The 26,776-nt window shown below is 34.2% G+C and overlaps 1 protein-coding gene and 1 long non-coding RNA gene across 2 annotated transcripts in view; one reads left to right on the top strand and one right to left on the bottom strand.

Annotated features, from left to right (window-relative positions):
- The first annotated feature begins 235 nt into the window (after nt 1-235).
- Nucleotides 236-26,776, top strand: part of si:dkey-157l19.2 — a 44,404-nt gene continuing 17,863 nt past the window's right edge. Inside the window, exons 1-2 of the mRNA XM_087279635.1 lie at nt 236-407; nt 18,931-19,179. Of these exons, the coding sequence (XP_087135761.1) occupies nt 18,939-19,179 (241 nt within the window). The 5' untranslated portion in view covers nt 236-407; nt 18,931-18,938. The remainder of the gene's footprint in view (nt 408-18,930; nt 19,180-26,776) is intronic.
- On the bottom strand, nt 4,297-9,425 carry LOC141377036 (uncharacterized). The gene is made up of 3 exons (XR_015506255.1): nt 9,213-9,425; nt 8,780-8,910; nt 4,297-6,725 (listed from the first exon to the last, which is right to left on the bottom strand). It is a non-coding gene; the product is annotated as an uncharacterized LOC141377036 (long non-coding RNA).

Raw genomic sequence — 26,776 nt, 5'->3', positions numbered from 1 at the left:
GAAATGACTAAGCATCACCATAGCAATACATCCTGTAAGTCATAAATGGCATATAAATCAGCTCCACGCCCTTTAATCAGCGTGTTACGTAATGACGTCTACAGGATGTGTTTGTGGCGCGGCCGCGGGGAGGCGCCACTGAGCGGCCGAGCAGCTGAAAATGTTTGGAAACTCCCTTTAATTCTCACCTGGAGCCTCTTGAGGATTAAGCGGAGAGGAGGACCTGAAGAAGCCCAGTCTGCAAGCACTATTCCAGACTCACTGCTCTCTGAGGGACGACTTTGTCCGAAAACAGTTTTGTGGAAATGCCTCACCTGAACTTTCCAGACCAGACTCACATGGTCCGTCCGATCTAAGGGATTTTATAGCGCTGGACGAGAGGAAACTGGGGGATCCCGACTATACAGGTAAAAACAAAAACTGCTCAAATATGAATATGAATATGACATGACAACACGTGAAGTGTGTATGAAGTAAAGTTAGAGGTAAAACTAGAACACTTTATTTACTCAGCTCTATTGTTTGCTCTGTGGGTTTAATCATTAAAGTTTGTCCGTCTCTGTGTGGTCTTAGTTTCAGTAACTTAAGTCTCTTTCACTTGATTGCATGCTTTCATTTACTGAACAAGATGGTTGTTTGAGGATGGTTAGCTTGTGTGCTGGATGATGATGCTTTTTATATGTTATTGTGTTGTGAATAATCCTGTTAAGTCCTGTTTTAGATGTGGAGGTACGGTTTGTTTTATGCATTAATCTGTATTTGTATTCTGTATACTTTTGTTTTTTAACAGCGAGGATCGCAATGGAAACAAGCCCAGGGCTTTATTGTGTTTATATCCTCGACTGTTTTATTTCAAAATGTATGGAATTCTAGTATTTTTGTACAATTTGTCTAAACGTCAAAAAAAAAAAAATTCAATTCAATTAAATTCCACATATTTTTAATTCTCTATCTAATCCTTAAACTACCTCGTCTACCAAATGGTTGACCATGGTTTTAAATAATGAAATTCATTTAAAGTGACTGGTTTACACAAAAATCAAACAAACATAATCCTGTTGCACTACACTTGATTTTCATTTTATTGTAAAAAAAAAAAAGAAAAAAAAAGAAAAAAAAAGAAAATGTGTTAAATGAGAATCTGAAATATTTAATATTTTCTGATTTTTACACTTTTCCTAATATATGTATTAATTTTGGTACTTTTAAACCGATAAATCAACCTCTACTAAGTGGTTGATATTTTTGAAATTTATTAGTATTGTTATCATTATTATTTGTTGGTGGGTGGGTATGGTAAAGGGTTAGGTCAGTGACTTTCATTTTTAATAATTAAAATTTTTGTAATCTAATTTAAACTGCAACACAATTTATACGAACAACGAATTGCACAATTTTGTAATAAAATTGCTCTCTGATTTTTTTGGGCAGGAGGGAATCTGTCAAAAAAATTTTAATTCATAATTAGCTTTACCTTCATAAGTGTTCTCATAAAAATTTTAAGTTCTGCTGCATTCGATTCACAACATTAGTTTTTTTAATCAATATTATTTTATTATATAATTATTTATTGTTGTTGTTGTTGTTGTTGTTGTTAATATAATTATTATTATTATTATTAATTTTTTTTTAAGTGTCAGTCAGTGTGGTGCAACCAGTGTTCACTGAGCTGTTTTGTAGTCATGTGACAAAGATAAACCCCTGTAGACTCTCTCATGACTGTATTATTTTAATATATTTTCACAAAAAACCTGAAGGTTGGCCAAGGTCAAATCAAGGAAAACATTTTAATTGTATTTATTTATCAGTTAAAGCAGGAATTGTCAAAAAGAAGAAGTATTTTAAAATAAGAAAACATATAATTAGTAATGTAAGAAAAGGACTAATATGACAAAATGAATTATAGAAATGAAAAAAAATCAGTAATTAAATAAAGTAATACTAAGATAAATATAAACAATCATATTTTAAAGATAAAAATAATTATAAGGATAAAATTAAGATAAAAATTATAATAATAACACACCAGTATAAAGGAGACAAGCTAATACATAGAAATTGAGTAAATCTAATAACTATAAAATAATCCAAAATGTATATGCAATATTTAAATTATATAGTATAGTACAGTATATGTAATATTTAAATTGTCCAGTGAATTTGTTACAATAAATAAAATATAGACTACAACAAACATAAATGCAATTATTTTAAAATGATGAACAATCACAACAAATGCAATATTGTAACTCAGTAACTGCATATTCCAATGATATTTTACACCTATTTCTAGTTTTTTTTTAATATGAGTTACTTAAAATTAATGAGTTACTTAATACTTAAAATTGTCCAATGGGGTCCCTCATAAAAGGATGCTAATATTTGTTTATCTGTGACATCTAAACATGTAAAACCCCTAGGTTACATCACAAGTTTTCCTTGACCATTTTCAAAAAATGAGACTTTGAAATATAAATACAACTTTACAAATTATATTTTGTTGTTGTTGTTGTTGTTGTTTTTGTTGGTCATTTTCCTTCCACATATGTTTATCATCTCAGACATTTCTTATCTGGCACTGATCTATAGAATTACAATAAATTGTTAAATTCCAGTGAAGGGAAAAAAAAAACTAAATCAGTATCAGTTGTGCATGTTTTAGCAGTGTGTGAGTGTCCTTTACACACACATGTAGCTTAGAGGTGCTTCACCTTGAGCAGGTTTGCATATTAACCTGAAGCAGAGGGGTTTGGAGAGGTGGAGCGAGACTGAGGGACTCCTGCACTTATATTCTTAGCTTGTGTGCTGTTAATCATGGGTGACTTGAGAAAGAGAGAGAGAAAGAGAGCTAGAGAAAGGTGATTGTAGGTATTGTTGGTCTTGGGTGTGTCTGTACCCGTCAGGCTGCCATGCAGAGGCTTGTTTCTGTAGAGATTCCAGATCAGTTGCGCAAGTGTGTGCTGAAATGGGAGGTGTGTGTGTGTGTGTGTGTGTTTTCCACTGGCCAACTGTAGGAAATAAAGTTACTGACTGATCTAATAGAGCGTCCCTTTGGTTTTATTTATGGTTAATTTGCTTTTGCATGATCTGAATCCATCGCTCGCAGTGTTTTTGACGTGTTTCACATGCTCGTTCCTCAACAGCCACGTGGTGAGGTCATAGCCTGTTGTCATGGTGACCAGTTGTTTGTGAAATGTGTGTTGATGAATTGCAGCGCCACACTGACATGGAAATGGGTGAAGATAAAAATATTTACTTATTGTGATTGGCGCAACAGACCTCGTCATTTTAAAGAAGGCTTTGCATTTGTTCGTTTATGCTTTGATTGGCAGATTAATTCATTTAGATGTTTTGTAGATTTTTCAGCAAATTTTGTATATTTTTCGATTTTTCTAAGCATGTTTTGTAGATTTTTATTTATTTTATTTTTTTAAAGATTTTTTTATTATTACTATCATTATTTGGATTTTTTTGCTTCACAGATTTTTGGTTCAACATGTCTCACTCCAAAGTCCTGTTTTAATAGGAAATAACATGCAAACAGTACAATGATGTTTGACGCACAGTATAGAAAAATGCACTAGGAAGTAGTAAATTATGGCTTTAAAAATGTAAGCAGCAATATTAGAGTCATGTGAATTCAGTTTTTTTTCTCCAAATTTCATTTTATTTGTCCTTTTGAATTAGAATTGCATTATTATTAATAATAATAATAATGATGATGATAATAATGATAATACACTTTAGTAATCAAAGAGCATATTTATTTTGCAGTTGAAGTCAGCATTATTAGCCCTCCTGAATTATAAGCCCCCCTGTTTATTTTTTCCCCAGTTTCAGTTTAACGGAGAGAAGATTTTTTTTCAACACATTTTTAAACATAATCATTTTAATAACTAATTTATTTTATCTTTGTCATAATGACAGTGCATAATATTTTACTGGATATTTTCAAGACACTTCTATACAGCTTAAAGGCACATTTAAAGTCTTAACTAGGTTAATTGGGTTATCTAGACAGGTTAGGGTAATTAGACTATCGAAAAAAATATATAGCTTGAACGGGCTAATAATTTTGACCTTAAAATGATTTTTAAAAAATCAAAAACTGCTTTTATTCTAGCCAAAATAAGACGGCCAGAAAAAAAAATGTGATCATGGAAGTAAACTCATACTTTGTCCTCAAATAGACGTCAGAAGCTAACAAAACCACTAGCAAAACACACCTCAGTATGTGTGTTATAATCCACACACGCAGAACATGCAGACTTAAAAAAAATGTAAGCAGCAACATTAGGGTCATGTGAAATGTTTTATTTTTTTCCCAAACTTCATTTTATTTGTCCTTTTTTAAATAAAAAAAATATTAATAATAATAATAAAACACTTTAGTAATCAATGAGCATATTTAATTCTTAATATGAGTGAAACTTCACAACCATTTTTTTAGAAATTAAAACAAAATACAAATTTATAACCAAGCAGAACAGCTTATATTTGGAGAAAAACAGTAGAACAGTGACTTTTTTTTTTTTAGATCAGCTGTAGGAAGTAAAGTTTATACTTTGTCCTCAAATAGGCGTCAAAAGCTAACAAAACCACTAGCAAAACAGACCTATCAGTATGCATGTAGTAATCTACAGAACATGCAAACTTCGTATTTAAGTAGTTTCTTGTGGTTTAATGTTGACGGATAATAGTCTGTATAATGATTTGATTGGGTGTACTGATCTATTCATCCAAAATGTTTTAAATGCAGCATAAATGGGGTATATGCACACAGACTTCTAATTTCAGTCAGCCAGCCCCAGGGCTTCCAGTTAATTGGCATCCCATACAAAATTGCAGTGTTTATGATCTGCTTTCTTTTAAAACAGAGATCTTCACTGCCTGGCTGAGATATGTGGGTATCAGACCATAAAGAAGCACTGCATTAAATTATATTTTTTCGCGACATGTCTTTAAAATATGGGCATTATTTTACCCCAATATTTTCAATGGAATTTCTGCGCTATGCTTCCACTAATGACATCGCTTACGTTTAAACTGTCTTTCATCCCCCTTTTTTTTTTTTTTAGCTTTAACCGCTAAATGTATGCTTGCATCTATTTAACTGATTATGTTTGAATTAAATTACAACATTAGTGCTGTAAAAGAAACCTTATGAAATTGAAAATAGTCATAAAGCTTTCACCGGAAGCTTAGCATTTGCTGAAAAACAGTGTGCATACAGCCCATTGTTACAAGTCATCGCTATCAGTTGTACTACCAGTCATTTTCTGTGCATGGCTGCACAATATATCATTTCAGCATCCATTTTGCAATGTGTGCATTCACAATAGTCACATCACAGGATCTGCGATGTTGAGCTGGGATTATAATTTATCAGCAATGAAGACTGTACAGTGTTATTTCACATTACATTTGATTATTTAATTACCGTACCTGAATATCTGACTACTGTTTGACTCTCCAGAGAACAATAAAGCATTTCTTGTTAAACTTTTATCTTTGTTTTTGTCCATCAGACCTTTATAAATGCTTGCAATTTGTTTGATTCACTGCATTACAAAAATATCCCAGTCAATCTATATTAAGGATTTCAAAATAGAGTTATTAAAGCCATCTGCTGACATTGTGTTCATATCGCAATATATATGGCAAAAAATAAGATATCGCAATGTCCAATATTTCCCAAAGTCGTGCAGCCCTAATTCTGTGTCTCTTTGTGGAAATCCATAGCGTCATGTATGCATAGTTGGTAGGGAAAAAAATTAAAAAGAGATGAGCTCTTAAACTTGTCTCACTCAAAAGTCCTGTTTTAATAGGAAATAAAATATTCCAAAAGCAGAATAAATGTGTTTTTATGCAGAGCTGAGGAAGCAGCAATTTGTGGTTTTGACACACAATCAAAGTTTTTGAAGATCTGTGGTTGAATTTAGCAAACATGGGAAATAACTTCCAGCACCTTTTTAATGGCAAATTGAGAATGAGATCTGTTTGAAGTGTTGTTGATGATGGTTTTCCCACGCTAGCAAATGTTGCTTTATTCAGGGAAACTTAAAACTGGTTTTCCTTGGCAAGCAAATCATCTGACAATTGGCTGGTTTGGCTCCAGGGCAGTAACCCATCAGCTGGCACAACAGACCCTGAAACGGAGCACTGATTGATCAGTCTGATAGCTTTATCAACGGCTGGTAGATTAAATCTCATTGATCTTTGTGTTGCTGGATGATAATATTCCTTCAGAGCTTGAGTAGTTTCAATTTAAAACTCTTGATGAAACGGGCTGTTCTGACAATTAATCATTATATGATCAGCCCCGATACCTGCAGAACTAATTGAGCGTGAAACACTCCTAATTAGCGTAAGAGAAGTGTTAAGTGAGACATGATGAAAGTAAAAGTGTTTTGGATTGTATCAGCATTATACAGGGAGGGCAGTTCTGCATTGTTTGAAGATGATACACCCTGAGCCTAAATATTACAAGCACCTGCATAATATGCTTTTGGTTCTTCATGTGCCAGCCAATGCCTGTCCTGTGGTTTCTTGCACAAATGTTTTGGAGCTGATCCTTCAAGTCCTGTAGGTTGTGTGGTGGAGCTAGTGTGGATCAAACCTGTTGGTCCAGCTCGTCCCACAGATGCTTATTCGGATTGAAATCTGGAGAATTTGAAGGCCAGGACAACACCTTTAACTTCGTCATGTCCTTCAACCCATTTATTCTAAAAAAAATAAATAAATAAACAAAAATTGGGTTCCACACAGAACTTCATGTTGTCTCAACACTACGGTTGTCACGACTCACAATGGCATAAATTTAGGCCATGATACTATACCAGCTGAAGTATCAGGAGAATACCAAGCAGTATTGCGATTACTGTATAAATTCATAACTCAAATCTACAAAATGAAGCAAGTTGTCACAAATATTATATTTTATATGTTTTAATACTTAACTGCTGTGTTGCTTTCTCTAAAATATGAATTTGTTTTTAGCATTTTTATCTGACAGAATGACTCAAACATATAGACTCTCAGTTTAAATTATTGAAGCACCATGGGGACAGTCGCAGGGTTTCGGTTCTTAAAGCAGATGCTTTTTGTCACGTGAAATGAGTTTAAAATATCCTATTCTTCTTCTTTTTGGTCATGCATTTAACAATAAGACATTATTCGACATTATGAATATTTCACTTTCGTTTAACAGTTTGTGTTTGAGCCACAGAAAAATCGAGGCTTTTAACGCACCTTACTTCATCTCAAATTTTAATAGTTTTTTTGTTTATTTTGCAGATAACTGACCAACAAAAATACATTTAACTAAGACAAAAATTATACCAAACGAAATTCATTACAAGAAGAGATTTTTTTTCAACCAAATATGAAGTTAAAAAAAAATGTGTTTTTATTGTTTCCTGTTTCTATTTTTTTTTTATCTATTGTATTTTTTCTGTCTTATTAGGTAACCCAAAGTCATTTTTAAATGTCACTTTAATGTGTTGTTCTTTTTAAGAGATTGTGGTGTGGTAATCATAGCTAAATGATATTCACAGGAACAAAAATGAACTGATTCACATTGTGTTTGATGCACCAAAAAACAAATTAAAATAAAGTGATCCACTGATTATTTGCCGGCACAAACCTGTGAGGATTTAATGACTTTTCCACATTCATCATTAACTATTGTAGAACCGTCAATGACGATACTATCGTTTACAAGCTACAAAGTCACCGCCAGTATTTTAGAGCCATAGTATCGCGGTGCTACTAAAGTACAGGCAAAACGTGCAACCCTACTCAACATAAATCCATATAAAGAGTTCACACTCAGCTGATGATTGATTATAAAGTGTGTCTGGCATGCTGAGAGAGCCCTGAGCTCATAAGACCCTTCGTTTGCAAGACGAGAGGGGAGTTTGAGCTCTGGTAGGTCTCGAACTCTCCTGCTTATTTATGGCTAATAAAAAATTAGGGATTGCTATGGAGCTATATACTGCTGATTAAGAGCTCATCTCTTTTAGATTGTGGGAGGAAACTGGAGAGCCCAGAGAAAACCCACGCAAGCATGGGGAGAACATAGGGGTGGAAGGGTGGATTTTTCATGACGAAGATAACTGAGGCAGGAGACTCTGGTTATTTATAGTAAGTTAGGAATCATCTGATTGGTGAATCATGTGTTTGCTAAATTTAAGTCCAAATGAATGGCCGGGCTCAGGATTTCCCAGGAGAACATTGAACAGAACTGTGCAATTCATCACTTGTTTCTGATGTACAAAATGAAAACAGGACTATTAGGACTAGAAAACCTGGAAAAGTTTGGGTCTGGCACTCTTGTAGGCATTATTGATGAAGGACAGGGTCAACACAATCTCTCTGATTGGTTTACAGCAGTAAAGTCCCATTCACAGAGAGTGTGATGTGCTTTGTTGTGTGACTTGTGCCTCAGCCTTCTGTAAGATTGGATGGTTTTCTTTGCACTTGTGCATCAATCAGCTTTGGGCGCAGCCCCTAGGTCCTAATTTTAGACTGATTTGTCAGCATTCAATATACGGATAACTAGAAGTGACTTTTTGTTTACCATCTAGTCTACCCAGAGCTTAATATGTGGCCTTGTTAAGAAATAGTCAACGATATCTGTTCCCCTGTGCTTTATACAACAATAATTATTGGCTTCATGTAGATTATGCAATAAGGTATTTCTTGATTGTGTAAAAAAATGAGAAGAGTCATGATTTTATAATTATAAAAAAGGTGAGGTGTTCCAGGCATGTCCCACCTGGAGCAGTCCTCGGGGAAGATCCAGGACACGCTGGATGTCTTTCGGTTGACCAGGGAACACCTCGGGATCCCCCTGGAGGAGCTGGAGGAAGTGTCTGGGGAGACAAAGTCTGGATTTCTCTCTTAAGACTGCTGCCCCGTGACACAGTCCCAGAAAAGCGGATGAAAATGAGATGAGATGAGATATTTTAGCAAGATGATATTTTATTAAGATTGATTTGTATTAAGATGTAAAAGAGTTTTATGGAAATCATATTTATTACTTCACTGAAAATGATTCATTGGATTTACAAATTTCTATTTAGGTAAGTTGTTGCATTTAAGTAATTTTGGTAAATTGCTGAAATTAAACCTAACAAATCAAGTTAGTTAATATTACCAAATTTAATTAGTTGAAATTCAGCCCATATAAATTGTTTGCAACCACTTACCTTAACATTTTGTAAACCCAGTGAATCATTTTTCAGTGTTCTTGATTTTATGATGATACAGTGAGACGGTTCTGCATGGTTTGATGTAATGCGGTGAGAGTTTTGTTTTGAGACTCAAGAAGCTCCATTAAAACCCAGACATTAGCAGTTTAATAGAAGAAGGACTGAGGAAAAACAGGATAAGAGAAAGAAGACAATGATGGAAGGAGAGGAGGAGCTGCAGGAGGAACCCACAGGAATTATACAATTATCAGTCGTTTAGGAATGTTACTCCTGCTCTCGACAAGCTGCTGCAAAGCCCCAGAACACACACACACACACACACACACACAGTTTACCAATAGAACAAAACGCATCCAAACATCAGAGTGTGTATTTTTGAGGATGAAATCAGACTGAAATCTGATCTGATCGTCAGCAAACACATCACTGAAGTGTGGAAGTTAAATAGTGATTGTATTCCCTCATGATAAAAAAATACACTTATCTCCTTTGGATTTATTTCACGTCACACGAATATCTGATATAAAGCCATACCTCGGGTGGTCTTCTCGGATTCATGTGTTTTGTATCAGTCTGTGATATTGTGCTAATGCACTGTAATGGTAGCTCTGAGGAAAGACAGACACTCCCATAAGGACATAATGTGCAGTTAGCATGACAGCTATCAGCACTTTCCTTCACCGTTCCCCAGCAGCACTTAAGGAGGAATTCAGCTCCCTTACCCTGAATTCCTTGGGTTTGAGGCCCAAAAAAGCGTTTCCGAATTGTCTGCGTACGAGACATAAAAGTGTTCCTGTCTCACACGCTTGTGATGCTGCACATAGTTCTACATGTAACGTCTGGTGTGTAACCAACACAAGATGCGTTGCTCATAAGTGAATGTCTCTTTGACTGGAAAATCCCTGTGCACAATGCGTGTGGGTAGAAATGCCAGTCTGTTCCGTCCACCTAGTGAACTCTCTGCCATGAAACACTAGTAGAACGAAGCTGCAGATAAGGTAAGCATAGTACAATTCTGTGTGTGTGTTCGTGTGACCACAGTTAATATCCCTCAGGCATTTTATCTTCCAGATTTACCTCCGTTTCCTGTTACCCACATGAGCACACACACACACGCACACATCCTCTGCTGTAGTGTGTGCAGGTGTGCTAAGCCAGGTGTCTCTGTCTGGCACACACCTCATACTTAGTTAATGAGGATAACTATGTAATAGAATACTGTCATAGTGAACATGGTATGCATATTACTGTTGAAATGTTTGGGGCGAAATTAATAATATTCAGTATTTAGTTTTGCAAGAAATTAACATTAAGCAAGAATGCTGATCATGTCTGATCGATGTAACGAAGATTCCATCTGTACTTTAGATCAGCATAGAAAATGCTGAAAAGAAAGCAGCACTGTTTAAAATAATTGATGTTCTAAATTGGGATGAGCCTAATCATTTAGTCCTGTGAGTCATCATTCATTCATTTTCCTTCGGCATAGTTCCTTATTTATCAGGGGTCGCCACAGCGGAATGAACCGCCAACTATTCCAGCATATGTTTTATGCAGCAAATGCCCTTCCAGCTGCAACCCAGTACTGGGAAACACCCATACACTCTTGCATTAACACACACACTCCCTCACTTTGTTTACCCAATTCACCGATAGGGCATGTCTTTGGACTGTGGGGGAAACAAACCAGTAACCTTCTTGCTGTGAGGCAACTGTTAACCACTGAGCCACCGTGCTGCCCTTCAGTCCTCATTATGAGCAAAATTTATAACAGCAGTCACTTATGTCTTTGCAAAAAATCCTCTGGCATCCATAGACCACCCCATTACCTCCTCAGTCTATTTCTTTCATTTTCCTTACTTTGGTACATTTTTAGGGGAAGTTCGAACTTGGGTTCATGTTTCCTTCATGGACAGCAAGCCAATTCAATTTCCCGTTTTATTACATACAGACCTTTTTTTATTTTACAGGAATATCCGCAATGCCTTAGTCTTAAAATGTCTTAAATATAAAAAGCTAAATTTTAGGTCTTAAATCTTCTGAAATGTGTCGTAGGTCTTAATTTTCCTTTGTTCATGTATACCTACTCAATCTGGCTAGTAACACCCACACAATCACCAACAATCTATCTCAATAAAGCTTTTAACTCTTAAAAAATAGTATTTAATTACTTTCCTTACTGTTACATTTGCTTTAAAGTTCTCCATTTATTTACTGCTGAGATACGGACCTGACCTATATGTTTTTATTATTAAATTATTATTATTGTTGTAATATTAAACGCATTCAATTTTAATCTTTTATTTTTGATGGGGCAAGTGAAAATCACACAACTTTTGGCTACCTTGTTAATTAGAATAGTAAATGTCAGACTAAATTTATGTACACATTTACCTAAAAGGATTCATCCATCAAACTTTTAGTATACATGTTTTTATTAAGTATTAGAATGGCTTATTTATTTATTTTATTTTTATTAAGTCAGAGATGCCCAAACTAGGGCCTGCGGGGCAAAGTTGGCCCATGGTAACCTTTGATTTAGCCCACCATCCCATCTGAGGAGAGGAAGAATGATAGAGATGTTTCAAGATTGTCAATTTCAAATCTAATGTAATCTTTAGTTTGTTTATTTGTTCATTTTTTTTTTTATTGGTTAAAGCTTACTAAAACTGAATGTTTTAGTGTGTGTGTGTGTGTGTGTGTGTGTGTGTGTGTGTGTGTGTGTGTTTAATATTGGTAGTTTATTTTGAAATAAAAATGCACAATGTTCGTTATTTCAATTTTAGTTAGTTTAGTTTTTACTTCATTTTGATGAGGTGAACGCCGAGAAAACACGACTGCTCCTCTTTGAATTTGGAATACAGGTGATAAAAGGTTATCTATATCAAAGAACTGCAAATAAGCAGATACTATAGCAATTTTTCGATAAACACCTCATTTTCTTGTTGTCTACTCGCTGTCCACGGCTGTAGTTTGCTGATCAAATGAAAATCAAACAACGGGGAGGAGCTGAATTCTGCCACCGTTTTTATATCAAATTTAAAAGGGACTGAGGGCACTAATTTAGTGTAAAGTTTATGAGCTAATTGCTAATTTTTTAGGGGGGCTGTGTAGAAATATTGGGAGGCTTCATCCCTCTTAAAATAGGCCTAGCAACACCCAAAGTTTCAACTAAACATTGTAAATTAATCAGAGTTAGTTTAAATGTACATACTGTCACCTGATGGATAGAGGACTATGCAGAGGCTGTGGTGAGCAACACAAGGTAAAGGCAGATTCTGCTTAACTAGTGTGTTCAGCATTGAACTCCACTGTTCACTCTTGTGTTTTTAAATAAGTTCACCTCTGGTCTAGATATATTGGAGGATGTCTAATTGTTATGTTTGTTAACACCATAAACAGTTGGCCATGCTGTATTATGAAGTTGTTGATTTTGCAATTCTTTGAATGTTCATATCTAGTGAAGGTTAATGCGACAAAAACTTTGTTGAGGAACATTTGCACAAGTTTGAATAGTGTTTGTAGTGTATGAATTTATCTATGTTTTAACATAGCACTGCTGAAACACTAGTGTAGTTCTCAATCCACAATACAGCACACTCAATTTTCCATTGCCAGTGTGTCGAACAAAAGGCAAGCAGTAATCGTATCATATTCTTTGTCTCGACTTATTTGATTACAGAAAGCTCAATTGTTTTTGCACATAATTGGATTAAAGTTGCAAAACAACTATCCATAATGATGACAATGACAAGCGCTAATGAGGTCATGTGACCAAGATAATGACATAGGAGCATGCTAGTACTTGAAATGTTTTTGGCTGCATACAGTGTGGTGTTGATCATGATGATTCCAGTAAGCAAAGTAGAAAAAGCTCTAGCCAGTTATTTGGGGGAATACCACAAAAAAGAAATGTCGTTTGGAGCTCAATGTTTGATTCCACCCTAAAAACTGTCGAATCACTTGACACACACATGCAGACACGCCTGTTGGAAGAGCTGTGCATTTTTCTGAGAAAGTACAGTGAGAGTTTTAGCATGGGAGTGTGTGTGCAGTAATTGTTAGCGAGCATGCTTGTGTATTTGAGGATTAAACCGCAGGTAGAACATCCAAACAAAACAGACCTGTGATGTCATGCAAATAAGTCCCTAACATGTTTATTAAAATAACTCAAATTATATAACTAAATGCAAATGAATCATCTGCAGCTCCCAGAAAAATAAATGAGTCCGTGTTTATAACTCTGATCCAGGATCAAACTGATGTGATTATGGTGAAAAGTAGATCAACTCTGCGGCAGGTTTTGCTGTTTGTTTTTGTGCATTTCCATAGTGACTGAGTGAGTCAGAACGCTGCATTCTGATTGGTCCACTGACCCGCCAAACTGAGCTCTGCAGCCACATGAGGATGTGTTGCTCTCCCTCTTGCTCACACATGTGAAATCGGCTCCAGTTTCCTCATTGTGTTAGTGTGTACTTGCTTTTTTCTCTCTAGCCGCCTTCAATATTGAGCTGCTCCATCCCAGCTTGTTTATGTTAAACAGCATCATTTTCAACTCGCTGTTTATATTATGCTTTGTGTATTCATGCGAAGTTCTGTCCTTTGTGGATGTTTGTGTGTCTTATTAATTGAGTAGAATGACCTCCCTGAGTAAATACATCTGCTGGGTGTGTTTATTCAAGATATAATGCCTTGTGTTTAAATGTTGTACACACCATAAGTGTGTGCTTCTGTCTGTGTGTGTGTGCTGTGTCAGGGTGTGTATCAGTATCTGTGTGTGCAAGGGTGGAGCTGATGACTAGGTGTTCAGGAATGAAGCTCATTTGCAATTTTTTGTGTGCGATGCAGATCATTAGGGTCAGACATTAGGAACTATGTGGACCATCACTGTCGGTTCTGCTGTTCTAGGTCTTTTCAAAACAAGAACTGTTTTCTCTTTTGGGTTCGTAATGCTTTGAGATAACAAAAGTAGCCGTTCTGGTTCATTTGGTTCCTTAAGTAATATATGTGCAAGTGAATAGTGGAAAAAAAAGTGTCTGTCTATTTTTTTTTACACATTCAACTTAGTTTCTTTTCAGCAGTGTAAAACAGCGGTTCCCAAACTGGAATGTGCAGTCTGACCACCAGGAGTGCACGAAACAATATAATGGTTGAAAATTTTATCTTTTATTATATTCATGCATTTATCTTGAGTAAACTTCACATCATATTTTTCAGAGAAAAGAAATTCTTTTTCAGAGAAAAGAAATCACTGTGAGAGAAAAAAATAAATCACATTTAACGTTTTACGTCTGCGTCACAATAGCCCCACCCTTTCCCATTAGGCGCTAATTGATAGTACATTTGTAATTTTTTTCTGCTTACTATATTCATCAAAATGGACACCTGGTTAAAAATGGGCACTGTTAAGAAGTCAAGTGACGGTAGGGATGAACCATCTACATCGGTCTCTTCTATGGAGCTGTGCAATAAATGGACTTGGAGGATAACGAACAAGGTGAAGAGGCATAGACAGGAATGGAGAACTTCAGCAGAGATGTACTGATGAAGAGAATTAGGCCTACGCTAAAGAGTGAGAAAATGTCAAGTAAGAAACGCAAATATAGTGATTGTTACATTGGTTTTGTGTTTACATGTATTGGAGATGCAGAAAATCCAAATCTGCAATGTGTAGTCTGTGATGAGGTTTTAGCTAACTGCAATCCTAAGCCCTCATATGGTCCGACACTTACAAACAAGACACAGCCACTTACAAGACATGCCTGTAAGATTTTTTTTTAAAGAAAATTGGGGAACTGCAGAAGGAAAAAAGAAAGCACAAAGGAGCTAGAGCTTTCATCCGAAAAAGTTGCATCATCGGTTTGCTGGGTACACTGCAGTCTACCACCAAGAAGCTCTATAAATGGAAAAACATACCAGAGGATCTTTTGTCAGTACTTAAAGACACTGTGAAAATTGTCAACTTCATAAAATCTCATCCAATAAATTAACGTTTTATTATTTTTATTTCAATCACATACACAAAAAATATGGGTATTTAATTATTGTAGTTAAAAATGTGAAGTTTAATCGGAGAAAGGGGTGCTTGACAGGTGTCAAATATTAGAAAGGGGTGCACACAGCAAAAAGTTTGGGAACCAGTGTTGTAAAATATCATCAATTTCAGGCTTATTGATGCGCCACTTGCAGTAAAATCCTAAATAAATTCACAAAGAAAGTATATGTCAAGATTATATTGAAGCATCCGTTTATATTTTCTAAAACTACCAACCACAGAGTTATAGGGTCAGGAAAAAATTCAATCTGTTAACATGTTTTATATTTTAAATGAGGAAAATAAACATGCGTTATAGATGTGACCAAAAAAGTCGGCAAGTTTACAGTATACAACATGCCTTGTAGAAATTCTGTGAATTAAACTGCACCACCCAAAATAAATAATGCTAATCAAAAGGATAAGAATTGGCTCTCTATAGAACAACATGGTTGATTTTATTTATTTATGAGGAAAACGTTTTGTTATGGATGTGATGGATATGAAATTGCCTCTTGTGTGACTTTGTCGATGTTTTCAAATAGTTAAATTTGATTCATCAGAGACATTTTGGAGTGTTTTTGCAGTACTGGGAAATACAAGCCTACAAAAAAACCTACAAAGGGTTTCACTATTTTGGTAAACTTTTTTTTTTCATGGCAAGCTTGACATTTGCATGGAATTGCTCATATGTGAAAGATCTGCAAAGATACAAAGTCGTCTCCAAAAGGAGCTATTCACTATACCTGTAAGCACTGTTTCTGAACACTCTCTCAGACACCTCGACTGTACTCATCACAATATCCTAAATTAACATAATTCCTGCCTAAGGGGATGTGGCTTGTTTGAGTTGTATTAGTAGTGTAGTGTGTTGTCTTCCTGTCTGAAAGATGCTGTTTCACAGATCTAACACACTGATAAATGATGAATGGTATTTAAAATGATATATTGATATCGGCCTATAGATCATTATCAGCTTAACAACAAAATACTGCATGCTGCACTTTCTGTAATGATATTATCATGCTACTTCAAGCATTAAATAAAGGTTCATCCTTTTGATGGATGTTATTGTGAATGATTTGTCAGTTTATTGCTGTTTTGCCAGTCATGTTTTGTTTGACCTCAATCTTCAAAATCAGATTACTTAAAAAAATAAATAAATAAAATAAAAATAGCTCCGTGTTATGGTTGAAAACAACAATGTCTATCTGGTGGTGTATGTCTGATTTCAGACATTTAATCTGATTAAACTCTCAATTTCTTATCTTCTTGTTTTTAAAAGCAAATTTTCCTTACTTTTCCCTTTTTTTTAAATAATATATTTTGTTTAGATAAACATCGCAATATGAATTAAAACAAGTAGTTACCTCCACATTTCATAACAATTTAAGCTTTCTAGATCTAACTTTTTGTAAACTGTCTCTAAAATCTGCATTGTACCTGTGAAATTTTAGTACTGTTTAGGGCTGCACAATATATCGATATCACAATGTGCACATCTGCAATAGTCACATCGCAGGGTCTGCAATGTTGAGTTGGGATTCTGTAATTTCAGATTATATACAGTGTTCAGCATAATTGAGTACACCTATTTTGAAAGAATATTTTCATCAATTTCTCAGTCAATATAGGCAGTGTATTTTGGTGCATTTCAACAAAACTGATTTAATAAATGGATATATTTATTAAAATAATATTTTAGTCACCAACTATATTCAGAAATTGAAAGATAATACAATTAAATTTAAGGGAAAAAAAACTACAACCTGCACATTTTATTTTTCTTCTTTTTTAAGAATGTGTATTTAATATTTTTCTGACCGTTATCGTAAGCTTTTTTTGTTAGATAAGCTCCAGATTTGGATTCAATACTGACTAATATAGATGCACAAATATAATATTGAATAGCTTCCTATTAAAAAAATATTAAGTTAAAAGATATATTTGTGAGAGGTGTAATTTTTATATATATATATATATATATATATATATATATATATATATATATATATATATATATATATATATATATATATATATATATATATAGCTGTAGATTTAAAATAAAGGTTAATATGAGTGGGCTATTATTATTGTTATTCTCAAACATGTGGTAAAACAGCAATAGGCTTTGTGTAGCTGTACTGGTTGGTTAAAAATGCTAGTGGTGGACTTGAACAGACTTTAGATTTGTCCTGGTCATTAAGGCTGATGATAAATCTGATGTTGAATTATTACCTGTTATTTACAGCATATGCAGGTTCTGTTCACCTAAAGTAGACTTCATTCAGAGGCGAGCGCGCATCCGCCCGCCCTTCCACTGGTAACAGCTGACGGTCAGCTCACGTCACATGTGATTTTGCAGTCGCAAATACATTACATGAAGACAGAAATGACATTTTTGAGGTGAATTATATTTTATAAATACAGCATGTGATTCTTTCAACACCACTTGGAGGTGTCCACATTGCTGAACGATGTATGTAAAATAATGTGAAGACTTGTGCGGCCACCATTGCTTCTCTCCTGAACTTGAAAATATGATTGACAGATTCGTAGAAATGCTGGATTAACATCATCTAGGGGGTGTGTGTGTATATATATATATATATATATATATATATATATATATATATATATATATATATATATATATATATATATATATATATATATATATATATATATATATATATATATATATATATATATATATATACACACACACACACACACACACACACACACACACTCCCCCAGAGAATCACGCCAATCAATCTAAAATAAATTAATTATTTGCAAATAAAGCTATTCAAGTTATTGCAATATATATTGCAAAAAAAACAAAATATCGCAATGTCAGATTCTTTCCAATATCGTGCAGCCCCAGTACTGTTATGTATATTACAACAGAAAAATGCTTATCATGTGATTTCTCAGAAGTGCATCGTCTATTACTCTATTCTCTAAGGTTGATTTTCCAGCAAGGCCAGACCAGGAGAATGGTTGATTGTGTAATGCTGGATCCTGTTTTGTTTTTCTTCAACTATTGCTTTTCCTATAGTGATTAGTACTTCACGATTTCACAACCCACCTGTAAAGTGTGTAAAGACATGTACAGATTAACCATTGAAGAGGACAGGAATGCTAGTCTTTGATTGTCTTTAGCTTTTGCTCCTTTTATAAAGAGGAATTCACAGTCCAGTGAATCTTAAATATATGATGTATTAGCAGTTGAATGGTGCAAATTGAATTGAATTTGTCTTAATTACTATGAACTTGCAATTAAATGAATCATATTAATTAGTGGTTAGAACAAGCTCAAAATACTTTTATTACATATGCATATAAGAATCATGTGGTACTCTTATGTGCATACATGTTTATATCTCTATTTTATAATGATATGCATGTAATTACAATAATTTCTGTTATCACGTTTATAATTACACTGTTGACCCCTCCACCCAACATGTCCTTAACCTCTCATCTCAATAATACCATTTTGTGTTGTGCAATACTATATAAACACAATACATTGTACGTACTATTTGACGTCAGTAGTTAAGGCCACTTAATATAAAGTGGCCCCACATGATTTATTGTCCATGTAATTTACAAGTCTGGCAGAAATGCTGAATGAGGGCTCACTAAATGTTTTGTGTTTTTGTGTGTCAGGCTTTGTGATGTCCTCGGGCCGTGAGTCTATAGGGGATCTGATTCCCCTGGATATGCTGCAGGTGTTCAGTGAGGAGCGTCAGCATGGCAGAGGCAAACGGGGCGGCAGAAGGGCAGCATCCTTCAGGCGCGCGTTCAAGTGGTTCAAGAGCCAGCGCAGGAAAACTCGCAGACGTGCTACTGAAAAACATGGAGACCTGCTCGCCACTGGATCACCTGTGGAACTGCCACCAGCCACACTTAACACAGGTAATACTCTACATTTACCACAGTGTACTTCCGACAGCAGTGTTTTTTTTACATGTGTGTTAAAAGTGTGTAAATTCATATTTATTCCGTTTTTAAAAATTAATTTCAGTAGTATTATTGACTAATATGAAAATGTTCTGTTGATTTATTTACAATACACTTTTAGTAGATCTATTACATGAGAGACTTGCTTTGTTTACAAATTAAGTGGATCTAATTGGTTTTGCATTGTAAACATAAATAAAAGTTAACTATTATTTTTATTTTATATATTAAGTTTTTAGTTGTGATACACCCTAAATCATTAAGAATTTTTTAAATTCTGCATAGAAATAGCAAAATATTTCTGCAGATGACAAAAATTGCTACTTGTGTGATATTGCATTTATACAACAGTTTGACGGCATAATTGTGTATATAAAAGCAAAATCAAACATGGAGAGTCTCAAAAACCCTTTTGTATGAGGAACTACTTTCTTCCGGATTCAAATCATAAGCTGACGGTTAAACAGTTGTTGTTAATCTAGTTAAAAATCTAGTTCTATTTTTTTATACAAGTTTGTTACGGTGACTGGCGATGGAAAATTATTTAATCCATTTTTCATTTTAAAAGACTTTTTATATTACATCTGATGTGAAAGCTAAATTGAGGCAATATACATGCATACAGTTTTGTTTACAGTTTAATAAACGTACATCTACATCCAAGGACCTTACAGCTTGGACTAGTGCTTTTGTATTTTGTTTGCACTAATTAGCTTGTCCACAAATTGTAAACACTAAATATTCAATATACACTAAATATTAAATATTCAAAAGACAGTAGGAGACAGAACAAGAACTTTTTTTTTCTGAATACAGAAAATTTTTACTGAAAACAGTAAAAAACACTTGATGCCCACATTGACAAGTGCATGGGTCATATATATCTCATAATCTCATATTATATCTCATAACTTTGAGATAAAAAGAAGACAATGCACACAATTACATTTTTGTAGTGTGCATGTGTTCTTTCATGCTAGCAAAAACCTTATACTTTGACTGTGTGCAGGTACACCAATGTAAGAGTGAAAAAACTAAGTACGCTGTGGGGTTTGCATACAGTGTACACATATCCTACCATCCTCATAACTCGTCTACTTTGGGCTTTCAAGCTTTGGTCTTTTGTAGTTCATTGTTTACTGGTGGGACTTTTTCTCTCTTCCTCTTTGCTTGGAAGACTTTGTTGGCGTATTGACCACATGGGAACCTAGTTTCACATCAGTCATTTCATAAACTGGTTCTGTAAACAAATGTGCTTCAAGGACGTTACGAAAGAAAGGAAAAGTGCAGCAGGTGTAATGAACAAAATGTTCTAGGGAAGCCACATTAACATGTTATAAGTCTGTGTTTATGAATTCAAACTATACATTTTACTATTTCATGCATTCTCTAGAAATTAAATCTGCGACCAAGCAAAATGCTTTAAAATAAAATTATGCAGAAACCGTTTTCACTTAGAAACTGCTATGATTATTCTAAAATTTAATTATTCTAAAAAAATGGCAAGCAATAATAAATTAAACAAGACATAATTGTTATAACCATAGAAATACCTTTTTTTTTCTTAGAAAAACTCAACTCGACTTGCATGAGTTTTATAAACCTAAAAGCTAAAATAACTTTTTCCAAGATCATTTTACACTTTTCTTCAAGGAAACTATAATACAATCCAGGCCAACCATTTTTTCCACTTACTATATTAAACTAAGAAGAAGGGAAAAATACATTTTATTAGCTTTAATGTGCAAAAATAAGAAAATCGAAATGAGTAGTTCATTTGGCCAACACATGCTAGTTCATACTATAGTTCAACCAGCAGTACAAGCTGTTTTTCCTTATGAAAATACTTGCATTACATTTGCAAATAAGAATATTACAGTAAAATGCAAGTTATGCCCTGGTGGAAAATGTGTCTCAGCTGTTTTAAAACATTTGGTACAGCAACACCGTATTAAAGGTGCAGTATGTAAGTTTGACATGCAATGCTTGAACTAGGCATTGAACTCCTGCCTCAAAACACATGCAATCGCAAGTTGCCAGATTGACATGAGTGTACCTGAATATCGAGCCTAAATGCTGATTTTAGCCGTTTTCTAACTAAAAGGAACAGCACATGATAAGTTACAAAACAAATCTCAATTTTTCAGCATACATTTAATAATGCTAAAAAGGTTTAATATGTGTTAAATAGATTATAAACCTCACCATTTCGTAAGTGAGTGCATATTCTCTGCTTCTGAATGGCTGTATTTCTGTCGTTTTCATTTGGTGCAAACCGCCAAATTGCTTATCACTGCAAATCTAGTCATGAGCATGTTTTTGGGATACAGGGTTACAATGCAACCTCCTCACCTAATGTTTACTTTCGTAATATTTAAATTGGTCACACTTTATTTTGATGATCTGTTTGTTGAATTTAAGTTACATTGCATCTACATGCCAACTAATTCACATTAGATTATAAGTAGACTGTTAAGTTGGGGTTTGGGTTGGGTTAGGATTAGTGTAAATGGACATTTACTTGCAAGGTTTCTTATAGTCAGTTAAATGTCTGTTAAAGAAGCAGTATCAACAGATATCAAGCAGACAGTCTACTAAAACTCAAATGGACCATTAAAATAAAGGGTTACCTTTATATTACTTGCTAATTAATACCCTAATATGGAACTCTGATTCTGCGTTTCATTTCGGAGTCTGCTACGGTCTACCGGAGGTTGCATTTCGGTTGCGGATGCATGCTTTGAGAGCAAGGCAACACGGGCTGCTGAAATATAATTGGCTAAACTGGCATTGGGCGGGTTAAAATAACCAAAACAAAGGCAGTGTTCTGGCACAGAAAACACGTTTTCAATGGAGAATAACTGACTTAAGCATTTTTCAGATAAACAAGAATGTTCACTTGGGATGTTTCTTAAATATCTGCAAACATATTATGTTTTTTTTATGCTTTAGAAGAGTCAAAAACTTACACACAGCACCTTTAATGTTATCTGACTACTCTATTAACCTAAAGTGAAAGATTGGCATATACAGCTTGTAGGTTTGTATGTAAACTGTACAAAGTGTTTGTGATCTTAAAGGCTTTGACTTGTGTGGTTTCGCCCAACCTGTTAAATGTTGAGTATGTATTTCAGTAGTGGGTAATGTGTTCAGACATTAAGTCATTTCTGTTCAGACAGTGTGATTAGTAGTGTAATCCCTTTAGGTCATCAGTTTGGGAAACTGGTTTTCAGTGTTCACCGACATTTTTGTTTTAGTGCTAATAAGATTTATAACACAGCTTTTAATATAATTTTTTTATTGTCTCTTTCTAATTTAACTTCTAATTCTTCACTTTTGTTGTTTATGTTTTGTGTCAGGCCAGAGATGAGATGGGCTTTATTAATAATTTGTTTTGTATTGTTTTCTGAGGTCTATTTGTGATGTTATTAGGATATTTGCATAGAAAACACAGATAAATATTTAAGTATATTTCAATCAATAATAACAGACAAATCAATAGTGACCCCATGATGATAAATTTGTCACACTGGTCTGGAGCATTACATTATAAATAAAGACCAAAGACTGTACTTGGCACTATGCAGCAAAAACTCAAAACGTACTAATTAAACACCACGCTATATTTTATTAACAAAGTTGAGCAACGTTTAAAAATGTTGTCAGAGTCATTTTTTTAAAAAGCTTTATTTTAGACATGACTTAAAATGCATTTGAAAAGAGAGAGAGAGACAATAAAAAAATGTTAATTTAAATTGTCAAAAAAAAAAAACAGAAAACAAGTCAGCTAGCTATATAGTACACTTACCTGTAATTATAGTACAAATAGATGACAATATAATAGAATAACAATGATAATATCTTTATAAACATGCAGTAGCCCTATAAACATTTACAACAAGCCAATACAATTTTTAAATGTATTATTTAACTCAAATCACTTCTCTCATTTAGCATAAAAAAGGCTTTGAACTTCATGTGTGTTCCAGGTAAATAATACCAGCATAGAGTAGACTTACTGTACATCTGAGCTTTTCAGTTCAGCACTGCAACTGCAAAGTGATTTAGTGTCCAGAAAAGCACTGTACATAAATGTAACAAATTTTTAAAAAACTTTTAAACTTTTTCAGTTTATTAATAACAATTTGCATTTGTAAAATGTTATTATTATTGTTAGCAGTATTACTTATATGCATATTAATATTTGTTTTATTAAAAACAAGCTTAGATTTGCCCGCCTATCAGGTTTCAGACCATATGGGGCACAGCATTTGTATTAGGATATAACTCAGTTTTTTTACCTCATTTCAATATTACTGTTTATTTATTCGTTTGCTGGAAATTAGTACTGAATTTAGAAATAGTTTTGAAACAAATCTTTGCGCTTAACAAACGAAATTAATTATTTATAGGCTAATGGATGTCTGTGTGTACAAGAAGTTTCCCTATCCACGAGAGTGAAAGTAAATCATGAGGAGGCTCATCTCTCATTCTCGTGCTGCAGATGCTCTGTTTAACTGTTTTCTTTCTAATGAAATTATCAATTTTTCCAATTACAAAGTCCGTCATGTAAATAGCAAATGCGTTATAGCACGACTGGGAGATGAGACTCTGATTGGTTTATACTCAAAACACACCTATAACTCATTAAGAAAATAAACTCAACCCTTTTACCCTCAACCCTTTGCGCATGGATCGTCAAAATAGGGCCCTTAATGTCCTTTAGATATTTTTTCAGATACCCATATATTATTGTGTATATGTAAGCCGAAAGTAATCTAAAAAATGTTAGCCTTATGATTATCACCAGGTCATGTGTTTTCCATGCTGAAATTTCAACACACTAGAAAGATAAAATTTGGCCTTAACTTGAGGTCACTTGCTTTTTGTCCACTGAAGTGTTTACTTTAAAGTGTGCACTGTTTGCAGTACAGTTGCGGTGGAGCTTGGGGTCAGAATCAGGGCTGTGTGCTTGGGAATTATGTGTTGTTTATGTTTTCTTATGTGCTTTTGTGAGTTGAGCGTGAATGTGAAGCTCCACATAGGTTGTAATGCCAGTCAAAGCTTTGTGAAAACACACCTCAACCCCACCCGTTTACTGAGGCATGAATCCACTCAAACACACACACATGCAGAACAGACTACAGCTTTCATAATGATCGATATGGTGTAAAACCACAAAAAATAAACAGCTTTTATGTGATCCTCCTGAGGGTGTGGTCTCTGATTGTGCTACAAAAGGCAGAAGGATGGATGATTTAAAGGCTTCACACTCACACTAATTAGACTGAAGTTACACAGGCAGCATGTAGACCATCACAACGCTAATTACGCTCTGGGTTTGAAAGTGTTTCAAGTTTGTGGTGGGATCTTTTTGGGTTGTTGTGATTGATGCTTTGTCTTATTTTTAAGGATGTGTCAGTAATAATAATAAAAAAACAGTAAATTCTGTGTGTTTGGTAACTTGATAAGGTTATCTTTTGCTGCTCCCTTTTGTGATATGGAGATGACGTTTAGTGAATTGATTAGATTAGTTTGTCTTTGTAAGTTGCAGAAATCAATTTGGTGTGTTGTGACTTCTTGTACTTTATTGCTTTATTAGCTTTGACGCTTTTTTAACAGTTGATAATAATAATAATTAGATTACAACTATAAAAATTAAGTATATATTTTTTGGGGGAAAAAGCTGAAGTAAAAATTTTCAGAACTTACTTTCGTGTATTGTGACCTTTTTTAACATTATTGCTTTTATTAGCTTGTTGACAGTTTACATAACATAATAATAATAATAATAATAAGATAACAACTACAAAAAGTAATTACTGCAGGGAAAATGTATAATAATATATTTTTAAAAATATTATTATTATTATTATTATTATTATTATTATTAATAATAATAATAATAATAATAATAATAATAATAAATTATAATAATTAAATATATTATTATTATAAATATAATAATAATAAAATAATATAGTATTATAAATATTATAATAATGATATATTATTATTATAAATATAATAATAAAATAGTATCTTATTATAAATATAATAATGATATGTTATTGTTATTATTATAAATATAATAATAATAATAATAATAATAATAATAATAATAATAATAATAATAATAACAATACTAAAATAATTTTTATTTAATCTTTAATAAATCTAATCCTGCAACGTGATTATTGCAGATACACACATTGTGATATCCATGTTGTTACACCCTAGGACAGGGGTGGGAAAACTCGGTCCTGGAGGGCCGGTGTTCTGCACAGTTTAACTCCAACTCTAATCAAACACACCTGAACATGCTAATCGGTGTATTCAAGATCACAAGATCACTAGAAATCTATAAGCAGGTGTGTTTGATTAGAGTTGGAGCTAAACTGCAGGACACTGGCCCTCCAGGACCGAGTTTTCCCACCCCTTCCCTAGGAGGAACAGTTTGTATATTTATACAATTTATTTCTTTTTATTGTTTGTTTATTTATTTATGATGAGTTAAGATGGAGCCCATATGCCTGTAAGCCTCATTTCTGCCTGGACATATCAGTTTGCTTAACAGCATATATTTTTACAGTCTGCGCAATAGTAATTCTTTCTTCAGCAAGCATATCTAATAAGAGGGACGCAGCTACTAAAAACACATACATAATATTGTATTTTGCTTCCTGTGTCCCAGACCTTGCAACGTCAAAACTTCCTGTGGGATGTTGCTGGTTCAGTCTGAACAAAAGCCTGTTACCTTAAACCCGTTTCCCATGAAATGTTCCAGTGACCCACACACACACACACACACACACACACACACATAAGCTTTCCATAGTTTTGCCGTCTCCTTTGGGAAGCTACATGTTTGCCAGAGGTTACCCACAATCTTGACCTTTTTCTTGACTTTCCTTTTCGGCTGATGGTGAGAAATGCCAGTCATTCCACAACACCTTTTCTAACACGCTGTGAACATTTGCGAGACGAAGACGAACTGAGTTTATGTGTGTGTTTGTTTATTGTTGCGTGTGGGTGTGTTTCTGCAGAATTCCATACCTTCCTGAGCTTTGCCCTGGAGATTCTGAAACAATGAACAGGTGTAAAGTTGGGAAACTGGTTCTGTGCTCGGCTTTTTCTCTGTTTCCAGTGCCTGTGAGCTAGACTCATTCATGCTGATTTTCTTTTTAAATGTATTGTTTGAAGCCAGCAAAAGTAAAATTAGTCTTTTTTGTAGATTACATCCAGTGTCCATATTTGGATTGGTATGTGCTTGTAGCCCCTTCGACGTTGTAAAGTGTGGATTTCAAATCTGTTTCAGCTTGCTTCTTTCATTGCAGTTTTTTTTTCCTTGTGGTTTCATGTACTGACACCAGCAGAATTTGGACTATGTACTAGATTTGGCTTCAAATTGGACAGTATTTATTGTGTTTATTTTTATTTGCAGCTGCATAACAGACTATATAGTGAATGTTCCCCTTGTATCGCATTGATACCAGTTTGATTTAAAGTAAAAGTTAAATTTAATTTTAAGCAACAAAACCAGTGGCTAGAT

This window comes from Danio rerio, chromosome 13 (genome assembly GCF_052040795.2).
Source record: "Danio rerio strain M-AB ecotype USA chromosome 13, GRCz13ab, whole genome shotgun sequence".
Lineage (NCBI taxonomy): Eukaryota > Metazoa > Chordata > Actinopteri > Cypriniformes > Danionidae > Danio > Danio rerio.
This window is presented reverse-complemented; position numbering and strand designations above follow the sequence as displayed.